This window comes from Rana temporaria, chromosome 4 (genome assembly GCF_905171775.1).
Source record: "Rana temporaria chromosome 4, aRanTem1.1, whole genome shotgun sequence".
In the NCBI taxonomy this organism is placed as follows: Eukaryota; Metazoa; Chordata; class Amphibia; order Anura; family Ranidae; genus Rana; species Rana temporaria.
Genome location: NC_053492.1, coordinates 300,627,705 through 300,640,616, shown reverse-complemented (window position 1 = coordinate 300,640,616; position 12,912 = coordinate 300,627,705). Strand labels below are relative to the sequence as shown.

The 12,912-nt window shown below is 39.8% G+C and overlaps 1 protein-coding gene across 2 annotated transcripts in view; it reads right to left on the bottom strand.

The window, feature by feature from the left end:
- Positions 1–2,324: 2,324 nt before the first annotated feature.
- Positions 2,325–12,912, bottom strand: part of HECA (hdc homolog, cell cycle regulator) — a 68,473-nt gene continuing 57,885 nt past the window's right edge. The window contains exons 4-5 of one of the 2 annotated variants that reach the window (XM_040350540.1): positions 12,139–12,337; positions 2,325–2,694 (exon numbers count right to left, since the gene is read on the bottom strand). In XM_040350540.1, the coding sequence (XP_040206474.1) occupies positions 12,173–12,337 (165 nt within the window). In that variant the 3' untranslated portion in view covers positions 2,325–2,694; positions 12,139–12,172. Of the gene's footprint in view, positions 2,695–10,808; positions 12,338–12,912 lie in introns of those variants that run through there. The other variant, XM_040350539.1, reaches the window with a different exon arrangement.

Here is a 12,912-nt window from a genome sequence, read left to right as displayed (position 1 = left end):
ATTGTAGGAAAAATGAAATTTAAAGCTGAAGCAGCTCCTACTGAAATAACTATTCACCTTTTTAACCTAACAGTGCATCAGGTTTTCTGATAATATGCGGTCTTTGACCTTCTCTAGTAAAAAGGATCAAAAAGACACTCAGGGTGTTGTACAAGAGACCAAAATAGAATCTAATCTACCTGCATGTACTGTATGCTTCCCATCCTGACAAGCAAACGATTTATTGTAAGCTTGTTTTAAATCCAGATCAACACAGCTTTGACACAGAAAGTAAATGTCTATGGATTAGAAGCAATAGCAAAATATGGCTGTTCAATGGTGCCCATTTCCTTTTATTTCTGAATACTTTCCAAGTATTTATTATACTTTTGTGTTTTGGTACTTTGTTATAGATTTGGAGAGAGTATAAAGAAAGGGACTGTAATATTTCATATAGTCACCTTCCATGGATCTGATGCTGAAAGTTGTAGTATTATGTACTGTATGCAAAATAATACTTTTTAAACATTACTGACATGTAAAAATAATGATTGATTAATCAAAGTGTAAACGGGCACTGCCTTTTTCTTTGAGATTTTAACCCCTAACAAAAGTTTAAATAGAAGCTATTTAAAAGTGTAAATTTTAGTTATCGCCAGAGCTTTTTTTCTCAGAAAATAGGTGCAGGAACTCAATCACCCCGTTCAGATTTCACAAACAGTAGAAGGGTCTTAAAGGGGCATTAAATACCAGGATTGCATTACATACAGAATGCAGAGTTCAGGTGGTTACACACAGAGTGCAGAGCTGTCACTTGTAAACACAGAGACCAGACTTCTGTGTTTACAAGTGTTTGTGGTGAGCAGGCACCAAAGGGTCTGAGCCAGAGGTGGTGGAACTGAGTTCCCCCAAGTTCCCCCTGAAAAAAAGCCCTGGTTATCGCACAGTTGCAGGTGCTTTTGCTTTGCTACAAGAGCACTGGTGGACTGAAAGGGATTTATCAATAACTTTCTAAGCCTGCAAAAATAAACAGAAAAAGTATAATAATAATAATAAAGTGTACATTTGAATCACTAAAAAACAGAGGTTCGATTTGGTAAATGACATAACCAGTCTGCTGCAGGGAGGGCAAAGGTACTTCTTCAGCCTCCCCTTTAGCTGGCCATACATTATACAATTTTCTTGTTAAATTTCCTTTAGGCTACTTTCACACTGAGGCACATTGCAGGCGGTATAGAGCTAAAAATAGCACCTGCAAAGCGCCCTGAAAAAGCCGCTCCTTTCAGACTGGAGTGGTGCGCTGGCAGGATGCTCAAAAAAGTCCTGCCAGCCGCACTGCTCCTAAAGCGCCCCTGTCCATTAAAATCAATGGGCAGCGCCGCCTTACGGGTTTTAACCTTTTTTGGCCGCTAGCAGGGGTTAGAAGCGCCCCGCTAGTGGCCGAATAGAACCGCAAAAACGATGATAAAGCGCCTAAAAAAAAGTGTTTTTACCGCCGGTGGCGCAGCGCCTCAGTGTAAAAGTAGCCTTAGATTTACCTACCTACCTTGTAGACACAAAGGATAGGGACACCTGTCAGTTTTTATTGCTGTCTGTGCCCCCATTAGGGAGATTCATCCTCTTTATTATTCTTGTTTACCAGAAAGCCTGGTACACATTTTCCTTTTTTTTTTGTTTCCGTTCAACCCAGTGGGCTGAACGAAAAAAAAACCCAAAGAGCTCAGGATGAGCAGCTGTACTAACAATCCAATATTAGAACAGTGGTCTACCCCACTGAGCTTTTGTGTTCTGACAGGGGATCCCCCCTCCCTCCTGCTAGAACACACTGGTGAGTGATCTCATCCATGTGTTGATCGGTTGCCAATTTTTTGGTCATGCCCCTTGAACAGAAGTCGGCCTGGCTGCCGTACACATGGGCCGATGCCGCCTGATATTCGGTCTGTGTGTACGGCTCGTTGGCATTGTGAAAGCGAAAGAAAATCCCAAATTTTGGATTGTCCCCAGAAAAGTAATAGAGGGGACGTTTTCCAATAGGGACACAAGTTTTGATGACCTAGGGTCACCAAGGTATTCCCTTACTATTCAGGGGTTTCCTCTCACTTCTGTGTTGGCTATCAAGCACAAAGTGGAGGTAAATCTCCCCAATAAGGCACAGGCAGGAAAAAAAAAAAAAATTACCAGTAGCCCTCCCTTACGTTATCCAAAATGAAAAAAAAAGTTTTGCCTATAGTTCTACTTTAAGCTATCCAAGGTTTTGTGTTTATACAGTCTTAGATATATTCTTACCTATAGTATGTAACATCAATCAAAAGCAAATATAAGTAAATAATTGTCTTGCAACCAGGTATGCAAAATGTGATTTTATTTTTCAGTCTGACAAGTGCAGATGATCAGTGATAAATTATTTGTGGTTGTAGTCATTACATCATCATTTTGTATTCCTAACCCAAAAGCCATGGGTGTACTATCTGGAAAATTTGACAGATGGTATTTTCAACTTAGTTAACAGTCACAACCAAAAAGGAAAATGGAGCGTCTTAATGATATCAATAAAATCAATGCCTCAGAATTCATAACCAAACACTTAACCTGCAAGAACATTTTTTAGAAATCATAAAAACATTTCAAGTGCTGTTTTGTCCATTATGTTCTCTATGCCATTAGAAATGAAGAAGAGTGCTTTAGATTGATGGCAATACTTAAATTATGCTTAACCTTGGGAAAAAAAAAACACAATAAAAGCAAAATTATAATTGCAATAAACATACCAATATTTACATGTATAATATGTCATATTTTTCTATCTGCTCAAAAGCAGTAATGTTTAAATGTATATGAAACCCCTCAAGCTCGAACATTATAGCAGCAGATTAGTACACAGCTGGGATTCTATGAAATTATAAGCCTTTCGAGTATATTAAGGCTTAATATCTTTCATTAAACTGAAATATAGCATGCTGTTATTTGAGGAACATAAAAAGAATGTCGCTAGTACATCAATGACTGGTTATTTACAACAGGATCTATGAAAGCAACACATCGGATATCATTGGCATGAAATTTGAGACTGCTAAGCAAAGAAAACAAGACATCTCCCTAAATTTAAAACCTGTGAATAAAGATTACATTTATTTTTTTGTCCCCAACAGCATATTCTTAACATTTGGTGTTTCTTCCAAAAACTCTTTTTAATTAGCTTTTCCTCAATCCACTCCCCTGTCGGTTTAATGGTCTTACAAATTCTGCAGTAAAGACGATGTCCTAGTTATTAAAATAATTACCGTATTTATCGTCGTATAACACGCACCCCAATTTTAGGAGGGAAGTTTAAGAAAACATTTTTTAAATAAAGAACTTTGAAGCCCCCGAAAAAATATTCCCATATTATCCTATGCTAACTATAGGAAGGGCGAGGGCAGCTATGGCTCAGATGAGTGTGCAGTGGATTTCTGTATATCAGCCTCTGAAAACACCCTGAATTGTTTCTATCTTCTACTTTCCATCCTATAACTTATGAAAGAAGTCGAGAAACTTTAAAAATCTCTTCCCTGTCTCTCTTTCACCCTATTACCAAAGCTGAATGGAGCCTCCAATACAATGGGAGCAGGACAGAGAATTGAAGATTATGCTTGGATTTATAAATAGCTGGTGTCTGCTCTACCCATAGTAAAATTATATATTAATGGTGGTCATATCTTGGAAACAGTGACCTGCCATCATTGCAGCCTCGCCAGTGTCAGATTATCCCTGCTGTCTCCGAGGGAAGAGGAGGAGCGAGCGCCGCTGAATTACAGAGCCACGATCTCCTGTGTACCCGGCACCCTGTCACTCACAGCCACGCCTCCTGGCCCTTCTCATTAGATAGACAGAACAGTGGCCCAATGCAGGGCCAGGAGGCGTGGCTGTGCGTGACGGAGTGTGGGGTACACAGGAGATTGCAGCTCAATGTAATTCAGCGGTGCTCGCTCCTCTTCCAGGGATCGGCGTATAACACACACCCACGATTTTCCCCTGATTTTAAGGGGGAAAAAGTCTGTGTTATACGCCGATAAATACGGTAATACATCATCTCAGTACATATACACTGGGTTCCAGTATTCACTTAAGGCTGATTTTCCCCACAATAGCAGGAGATTGTGATCGTCCCTCTATGGAGCCGGTTCACACATCTCCGTAGCAGCTCCAGTGTGAATTGCACAGATGCCCTGTGTGTCTTTTGGTCCATTTCAGGTCTGAATTCAGCCCAAAATTTGTGCTGAAATCGGACCTAAAACGGTGCTGTGAGTCGCTGCGTGTTCTAGTGTGAACCCAGCATTAAGCTAGTATGTATTCCTCAAACTTAAACCAACAGGTCATTATTTAGTGAAGCAAATCATTTATGGAATTATAAAGCAGGTTCTACAACTTGTATTTTTCTCCAGGTTCAATACCGCAATATTCATAACGAGATGCAATGTGACCAACCTAGAATAGGTGTATATAGGGAGGGGAGCACAGTAAGTAAACTGGTTCTACAACTTCAATGAAGAGGGGGGGGTGAACATGGAAGGCCCCATACACACGATAGAATCCATCCGCTGAAAAATCCCAGCGAATGGGTTTCAGCGGATAGATCCTATGGTGTGTACACTCCAGCGGATCTTTTTCCGCGGATATTTATCCCCTGGGATGGATTCCAGCAGATAAAATATTTGCTGACATGCTAAACAAATCTATCCGCTGGAATCCATCCCAACGGATGGATCCGCTGGTCTGTATAGACTCACCGGATCCATCCGTCCGAAGGGATCCTCCGCATGCGTCGTAATGATTCGACGCATGCATGGAATTCCTTATATGACAGCGTCGCGCACGTCGCCGCGTCATAATCGCGGCGACGGCGCGACACATCATCGCCAGAGGATTTCGGCGCGGATTTCAATGCGATGGTGAGTACACTCCATCGCATGAAAATCCGCAGAAATCCTCAAGAGGATTTATCCGCGGAAACGGTCCGCTGGACCGTATTCGCGGATAAATCCTCTCGTGTGTATGGGGCCGAAGGCTTTTAAATGTTATTTAAAAAAAAATCTGACCATTTGGTATGATGGTATTGGGTTTATTTAAGACATTGAATAATATCTCATGTTACATGGGCATGTACATGATTTTGATCAGCAGGAGGGCACTGTTAGTGAGCAGATGTTACAAAAATTACAAATAGCTTTCTATGTTGTCAGAAGTAGTCCAGGTTCCCAATAAACAAATCTATTAAATTCAGCTCCTCCAGATAAGTTCAGTAACCGCATTGGATCAATGCTGATCATCAGCCTTTAATCTAAGTCGAAATTCAAGAATTAGGGGGCCGCTGTTGCAAATGCAGCCCACAAGCAGCTGAAAAAAATACTTGTTAACAATAAATGGAATTGGAAATATTACCAATGCTGTAAATCTCTACATTTCTGGTATTTTTCTTCTACCTCTAGTTGACAAATTCTGTCATGTGTTCCAACTAGCATGGTTCTGGAGCATATAGGGATTGTGGTTACAAAATTAAATTTATAGAAGTCTTCCTTAAAGATGTTTTAACATTCCTGCCAGGAATGTGGAATAAATACATAGCTATTTTTTACAGTATTGTTTCTTTAAATTTTATGGGGTTAAGTGTTTGGATTCCTTTATAGGATTTTTTTGAAGGGAATTGTGTGATGACCAGGCTTTATAATAAGGCAAGGGGTTATGTTTTATAGTATGGTACAGTGTGAAGCTTTGGGGCAAAGGTGAAGGTAAATTTAAAGTGGTTCTAAAGGATATTTTTTTAAAAATCTAAAATAAAAAAACACGTTATACTTACCTGCTTTGTGCAATGGTATTGCACAAAGTGGCCCCAAACCTCCTCTTCTGGGCCCCCCGTCGGCATTCTCTGCTCCTCCACGCCTGTGTCTGTAAAAAGTGGCTTGCTATGGGGGCAAATGTGTGGGCAATACTGCTACTGGGACATTTTTTTTACCTCAATACAGGGCATGTAGCAAGGTAAAAAAATAAAATAAAATAGGATTTTAAAACCAATGTTGGGTTCAGGTTTAGGGGTACAGGGAATGTTTTGTATATTCTCTTTTTATTTAACATAGGGCAATATTTTTTTCAGCACTGGAAACCCTTTCCCTCCACCCCCTGTGATCTTAATGTCAATACTTCCATCCATAAGACTATGCCTGCGGCAACTTTGCCATCATATAGAGGTTTGGTGGCAAAGCTGTAGCAGGCATGGTATACTGTTTTCAGTTAGAGGAGTTACAATCTAGCTCCCCACCACAATATACATGTATTTATTATGAATAAAGCTACATTTACACCAAAATCCATGAACCCGAATTGCATGGTCTTGTATTGATGTGCATTTTGGATACTTTTTTTCCCAAAAGGCTTTTCATTTCCATTAGGCAGAATAGCAAAATGAAGGCCAATGCACCAAAGGCCAATGCACCTACAGCTAACACCACCCAGGAGCTAGCAATATTTTAAAAAGCAATAATCTGTGTACTTATTTTTGTGACTTAACCTTCCCCTATTGAGCAGCACAAAAAAAAATCAATATTATGTGCATACGGTAAAATAAAGTGAGTTGTGCAACAAAACGTTTAGTTAGCTGATAAAACTTTTTTTTTATAATGAAGGAAAATGGAAGCAACTAATGCACTTAGTTAATGAAAATGCTGCATGCATTTTGCTCTAGTGAAATGATCCTAAAAGTTTTTATCCTAAAACTTAAAAGGGGAAACACAGAAGACAGCCATTTAAACTTAAAGGGATAGTTCACCTTTACCACAAAACTGCCTATGCAGATAAAAGGTGTCTGTAGATAAACACAATGGCCCGGATTCACAAAGCACTTACGCCGAAGTATCTCGATATACGCCGCGTAAGTGTAATTATGCGCCGTTGTATCTGTACGCCGTGCCCACAGAACTAGATACGCCTGAAAATAGGCTTCATCCGACCGACGTAACTTTCCTACGCCGGCGTATCGTGGGCGCATATTTAAGCTGGTCGCCTCATTGCAAATATGCAAATGAGGGAGATACGTCGATTCACGAACGTGGTTGCGCCCGGCGCATAATATACGTGGTCTGCGTAAGGCTTACGTCCAGCGTATAGTTATTCCCCTATCTATGAGGCGCAACTCATGCAAAGGTATGGACCAGGGAACAGCCGTCGTATTTTACGTCGTTTACGTAGTAGTACGTGAATAGGGCTGGGTGTAGGTTACATTCACGTCGTAGGCAGTGATTCGATGTATCTTAGGCAGTTGTTTTGACGTGATTCTGAGCATGCGCACTGGGATGCGGCCAGGGGACAGCGCATGCGCTGTACGTTATTTGTATCTTTATGACGCTCAGTCCATCATTTACATGGGGTCACGCCTCATTAGCATGGCTCACGCCCACTTACACCTACGCTGGCTTACACCGAGGAAACCCAGCGTAGATTTGGGGGCGAGTGCTTTGTGAATACTGTGCTTAGCGCTACACCGGCGTAGCCTAAAAAAGATACGCTACGCCGGCATAAATATGCGCCAATGTATGTGAATCCGGGCCAAACTGTGCAGCTCTGACTAAAGTTGAATAAAGCCCTTTCTATAGGTGTAGGCCACTTACATACCTTATGAAGCTTGACTGGAATACTTCCAGGACGTTGCCAAGTGAGACCTAGTCATCAATTCTCACCTCCACCATCGCAGGAGTGAGCTCTCAAATGCTGAGCTCAGAGCTACTGCATCAAGGAAGAGAAAGAGTATGTGAGGAGGTTGAATCAGAGAAAGAGCTCACACCTAGGCCTCACACGCAACATCCTGGGAGTATTACAGTTAGGCTTCATAAGGTATGTAAATGACCTACACCTATAACAAGGGCTTTATTCAACTTTAGTCAGAGCTGTACAGTTTGTTTTTATCTACAAACATCCCTTACCTGCATAGGCAGGTTTTTGTAAAGGTGAACCATCCTTTTAACATTACTTACCAGCAAGATATTAACATGGTCATTAACAAAACTATATGTATCATATAAAACAATTTTTGGCTTTCAAAAGCCTCTGATTGGATAGTGAGAGGATGCAAGACTGATGAGGTTATCTTTCTTAGCTGTCATTCTATCAGCATGTTTCTTGTTATTTCATGTGCATGTAGGACATCTGATTGACCCCCAGTGCAGACTGTGAAAAGCACAGTGAAATCAGAGTAAACTATTTCAGCACAGTAGAGGGGTCTGGACAACTCTCAAGGACTGAATGAAAGGCTAAAAGGCAGCTATAAAGAATACATAACTACATTTATTTTTTTTGTTTTTTCATATCTGCCTAGAGTGCAGATTTGAGACTTTACAGTTAAGCCTCATACACACGACCGGCTTTCTCGGCAAGAAAGCTGCTGGGAGAGCTTTTTGCCGTGAAAACCGTGCGTGTGTATGCTTTCTCGTTGAGAAAACTGCCGGGAATCCTGACGAGAACCTGCTCTCAATTTTCTCGTCGGGATTTCCGGCAGAGTGTTACCTGGTGAGAAAACCCGTTCGTCAGTATGCTTACCTGTCCCCAGGTAAACCTGTGCATGCTCGATGAGACTTTGACGCATGCGTGGTAGCATATAAGGGTAGTGTAGGGTGTAGCAAGATGGCGGCGACGGCATTGAATGTGACGAGCGCCGGCGGTTCTTTTGAATGGCCATCTGTATGCACGCCAAGCTTGCCAGAAATCCCATCAGGAAAACCGACGTTTTTTTCCTGACGGGATTCCCGGCCGTGTGTACAAGGCTTTAAACTCAAAATTAGAAATCTTGATGTGTGGGGCAGACCTAACAAATTTCCCAAGTTCTCAAAAAAAAAACAAGTGTCTTAGCATCCCAAGCATTTGTCCTATTAGAATGTCTCCTGTTATCCCCATCAGCTGGGTTATTCAGTGGTGAACTCTATTAAAGCCAACGTGTTGGTATTCTGCTACTATAGACAGCTAAAAAGTGAGAAATGTGAAGTGGTTTGGTTGGTTGGAACCTGGGCACTTTACTGCTTGTAGTTAATGCTCTGAATGTAGGCAAGCAAGGATCATCCAACAGTAAATGAAAGGAAATGTCTCACCATATATTACAGTTTGTAAATGACCATGCATATCATCTCAATGGCTGTGCGCTTCTTTACAGTTCTGAATAGCAATGCTGGAGAAATTAGACCAACAGCTTAATTCAGCTGTTGATATTTAGAAATGCAGGAGTCAGTTGCGACTGTTTTACCAATGAAAATGCTACATTGGGCAAAGATGTTTATGGGGGGGGAAACTTCTGCAGAATATATTGCATTACAACCAACATAATGCCTACTATTATTATTTTTTTAATCTGTTCTCACCTGGGACATAAAACTTTACTTATTTCGACCAACATTATATATATATATATATATATATATATATATATATATATATATATATATATATATAAAAAGTTTGGGTGGAGCTGCACAAATTAAAAACTGATTCTGGAACATAATCTCTAGATTGGAGTCTCACCCATACACATATAGTTGGGAATTTGGCATGAGAACTACATTTGGCTCCTTGCATACAAGGCCATCTAAGAGAAGTTTGTACCTCCCGACCTGCAAGCAGCTTGTCAAAGTCTATGGCAGGCTGAGGCTGGCTGCTGTACTGAGCAGTACCGTTACGTTTAGGGATAAGGGCCAAAACACAGGTCTTTGAATTCTAGATCTTCATTTCTGAACGCATAGGGCCCTAAACCCAGGTACCACTCCATACAGCATTCAGCCCCCTGCAGCAAGTTGCTGTAGACTTTGTGCAAGAAGCCTAGCTATTGCAATGATGTGCTAAAATCATAAGATGCACACAATTGTGTGTAATGTTGGATGACAAGTATAAATAATCAGTTATGTTTAACTTGTGGAACTCCACCCAAATCAGACAGTGGGGGAGATTTACTAAAACTGGTGTGCTCAGAATCTGAAGCAGCTGTGCATGGTAGCCAATCAGCTTCTAACTTCAGCTTGTTCAATTAAGCCAGGGGTCTCCAAACTTTTCAAACAAAGAGCCAGTTTATTGTCTTTCAGACTTTAGGAGGGCCGGATTGTGGCCAGCAGGGGCAATAAATGTCAATGGCCCAGTATTAGTGAAAATAAACGAAGAAAAGAAAAAGAAAGGCGCACCAGCCTAGTGTATTACCGTTTGACAATTTAATAAATAGATAAGGTAAAATAGAACTACTCACAAACAAGATAGTATAAAAGGCTTGTCAACAACGGTTGATGATGGATACCCCTCAAGCCACAATCCAAAAAGGCAACAGAGGCCTCTTCATCAGAGCTCAGCAGTACCAGGCTGGTGCGCCTTTCTTTTTCTTTTCTTCGTTTTCTGCTAGGATGTTCCCCGTCCCTGAAGGGCGGTAAGGCCTTTGTTACCAGTTTTGATATTTGTGGAAAATCCCATGCGGAAAATAGACTAACTGTCGGACTATCCACCCGTGCGCAGGAGCTTGTGTGTCTTTTAGTGAAAATAAATATGGCCCCAGGGTTGGTGGTCAATAGGATGAGGAGTAGTATCCCATCAATGGCATCGGTGGAATATATAGTGCCCCATTGCTGGTGTTAGTGGGAGAAATATTGCCTCATATCAGTGGGAGGAATAGTGCCCCAAGGGCCAGATAAAGGCTAGCAAAGGGCCACATCTGGCCCTCGGGCCGCAGTTTGGAGACCCCAGAATTAAGCTTTGGCAATAAAACCTGGAAGCCGATTGGTTTCTATTCAGAGTTGCACCAGATTTTGCACTCTCCAGCTTTAGTAAATAAGCCCCAGTGTTTCAGATTGTCTTTATTTGTGCAATGAAGATGGCCACATAACACACACTTAATAAATAAGTCGGTACAAAATAGTAAAGTGCAGAGTGCAGCAGCCACGTGAGAATTTTATTGTTTAAAAATGTGAAATTAAAAACAAAAACACTCAGTAACCCACTGGTTACTGCACTTTGCCTTACTAATCACACTAAACATTTGCTACTTTTTGCATATTTTTAATCTCTATACTGTATGTCATTGGAAGAGTACTAATACTTCTAAATGTGCCCTTTCCTTAAAAAAAAACAAAAAAACTAAATAAATTGTGTCAGTAATGCCCCTCTAAAAATACAAATCCATATCAAACCTACGTTTAGAATTTTGGCGACTCATCTTTACATTTGTAGGACATTTTTATTATTTATTCAAATAAATACAGCACCCAATAGAAAAAAAAAAATCAGTGCTCTTCAGAAAAACAAACAGGATAGTACCACAAACACAAAAAAGTTAAAATGTTAATGAAGAATAGTTATGTGAAATGTCCATAAAGAAAATGAATGATCAATATCTTAGATTGACCATCTGAAGTGCTTTGGGAAAGAAAATTATTCATATTCATCATCACTTTTATATTATATGCAAATCCAAACATATAAAACTGGCATCAAACGTTGCTCCTATTTTTTCAATAGGAAAAAGGCTAGTTAAAAAAAAGCAAACCGCTTTAAATATCAAATTTATTTTTAAAAATGGCCAAGTTTACTTTGGTGAAAAGTGATTTATTTTAAGTGCTTAGTCACGAAGGTTATTTTCTATTAAACAGAAATTAGATAACTATTATCAAACCCATAAAGGGAAGCCATCACCATAGAAATATGGAAGATGCCATTGCCGACTTGTTTTTAAGGGTGTAAGCACCAAGGCCATCCTCGTCATCCTTGCTATACTAAGCAGTGATTCACTGACCTGCAACAAATATGCATTCCCAACTTCATCAACTACATACTTGTAGTGGATCATTGACAATCTAGGTTAAGATTACCACCCTGGAACTTATACCAATAAAAAAGTCCGTTATGACAGTTCTTCTATTTCTAGAAGCATAGGTTCACTTTCAACAGGAAAGAAAAAATACACTTTGCTGGCATAAATTTACATTCACCCGTCAAATTTCCATTTTACATTCCCCCAGCCATCGGGAGAAATCTAAATACTATTTACAAAGTTTTTGTAACACAATACAAAGGGGAAAAAAAAGCTGCAACTTTTTTTTTTTTTATAATTAGAAAAGAAGTTTGTTTTCACAGAATATTTCCTAGAAAAGATTTGTAACAAAGTAGTAATACCTATAAAATGGCTATTACTAAGACAAAGCTTTTGTCAATAAGCCTCTAGTACTTTGTATGAGGAGAATGGCTTCACAAAATGGTAGTCTAAATTCCCACAGTGTGGACACTGTTGAACGTTGCTGTACTCCGAAAAATACTGCATTCCAATGCGTACATCAATGACAGGCTTTCCACAGTGCTTGCAATTCAGTCTGGCCTGTGTCAATCAGCAAAAATGACAAGAAAAACAATTAATATCCCTTTTATGAAATCTAAATCATATACATTTTTTTTTCACAAGAAATAATCATATACATTTGGTATCAAACACTGTGCAAGAAATATTCACTCACAACTATTCAATGTAAAATATATCCAAACTCAAGAATAAAAATGCACTGTCAGTCCTTAGAGATGGTGGCTACATGGGTCTACTTTTTCTTTTTTTTTATCAGGCATACACAAAAGTACTTACTGATCTTGCCAGAAATCCTGTAACTTTCTGTGTACTGAACTAAAATTGTATCCATCCCCAGTTCTCTGTTGTAAGCTATAGAATACTGGTCTATTATGGTATAGAGAGAATGAGAGGGTGAGATGTGATGCAGACCAAATCAGAGAATAAAAAAAAAAGAAAATGTATGCAACTATTAAAACTAACTTTTAACAAACGGATATGTCTGTTCTTGAGTTTATATATGCTTTATTGGATGAGTGGAACTGAAATTGATAAAAGGCTCTAAATGTATTGATTATCTCGGTGCTGCATTCTCAACATCTATTAAGTAGATT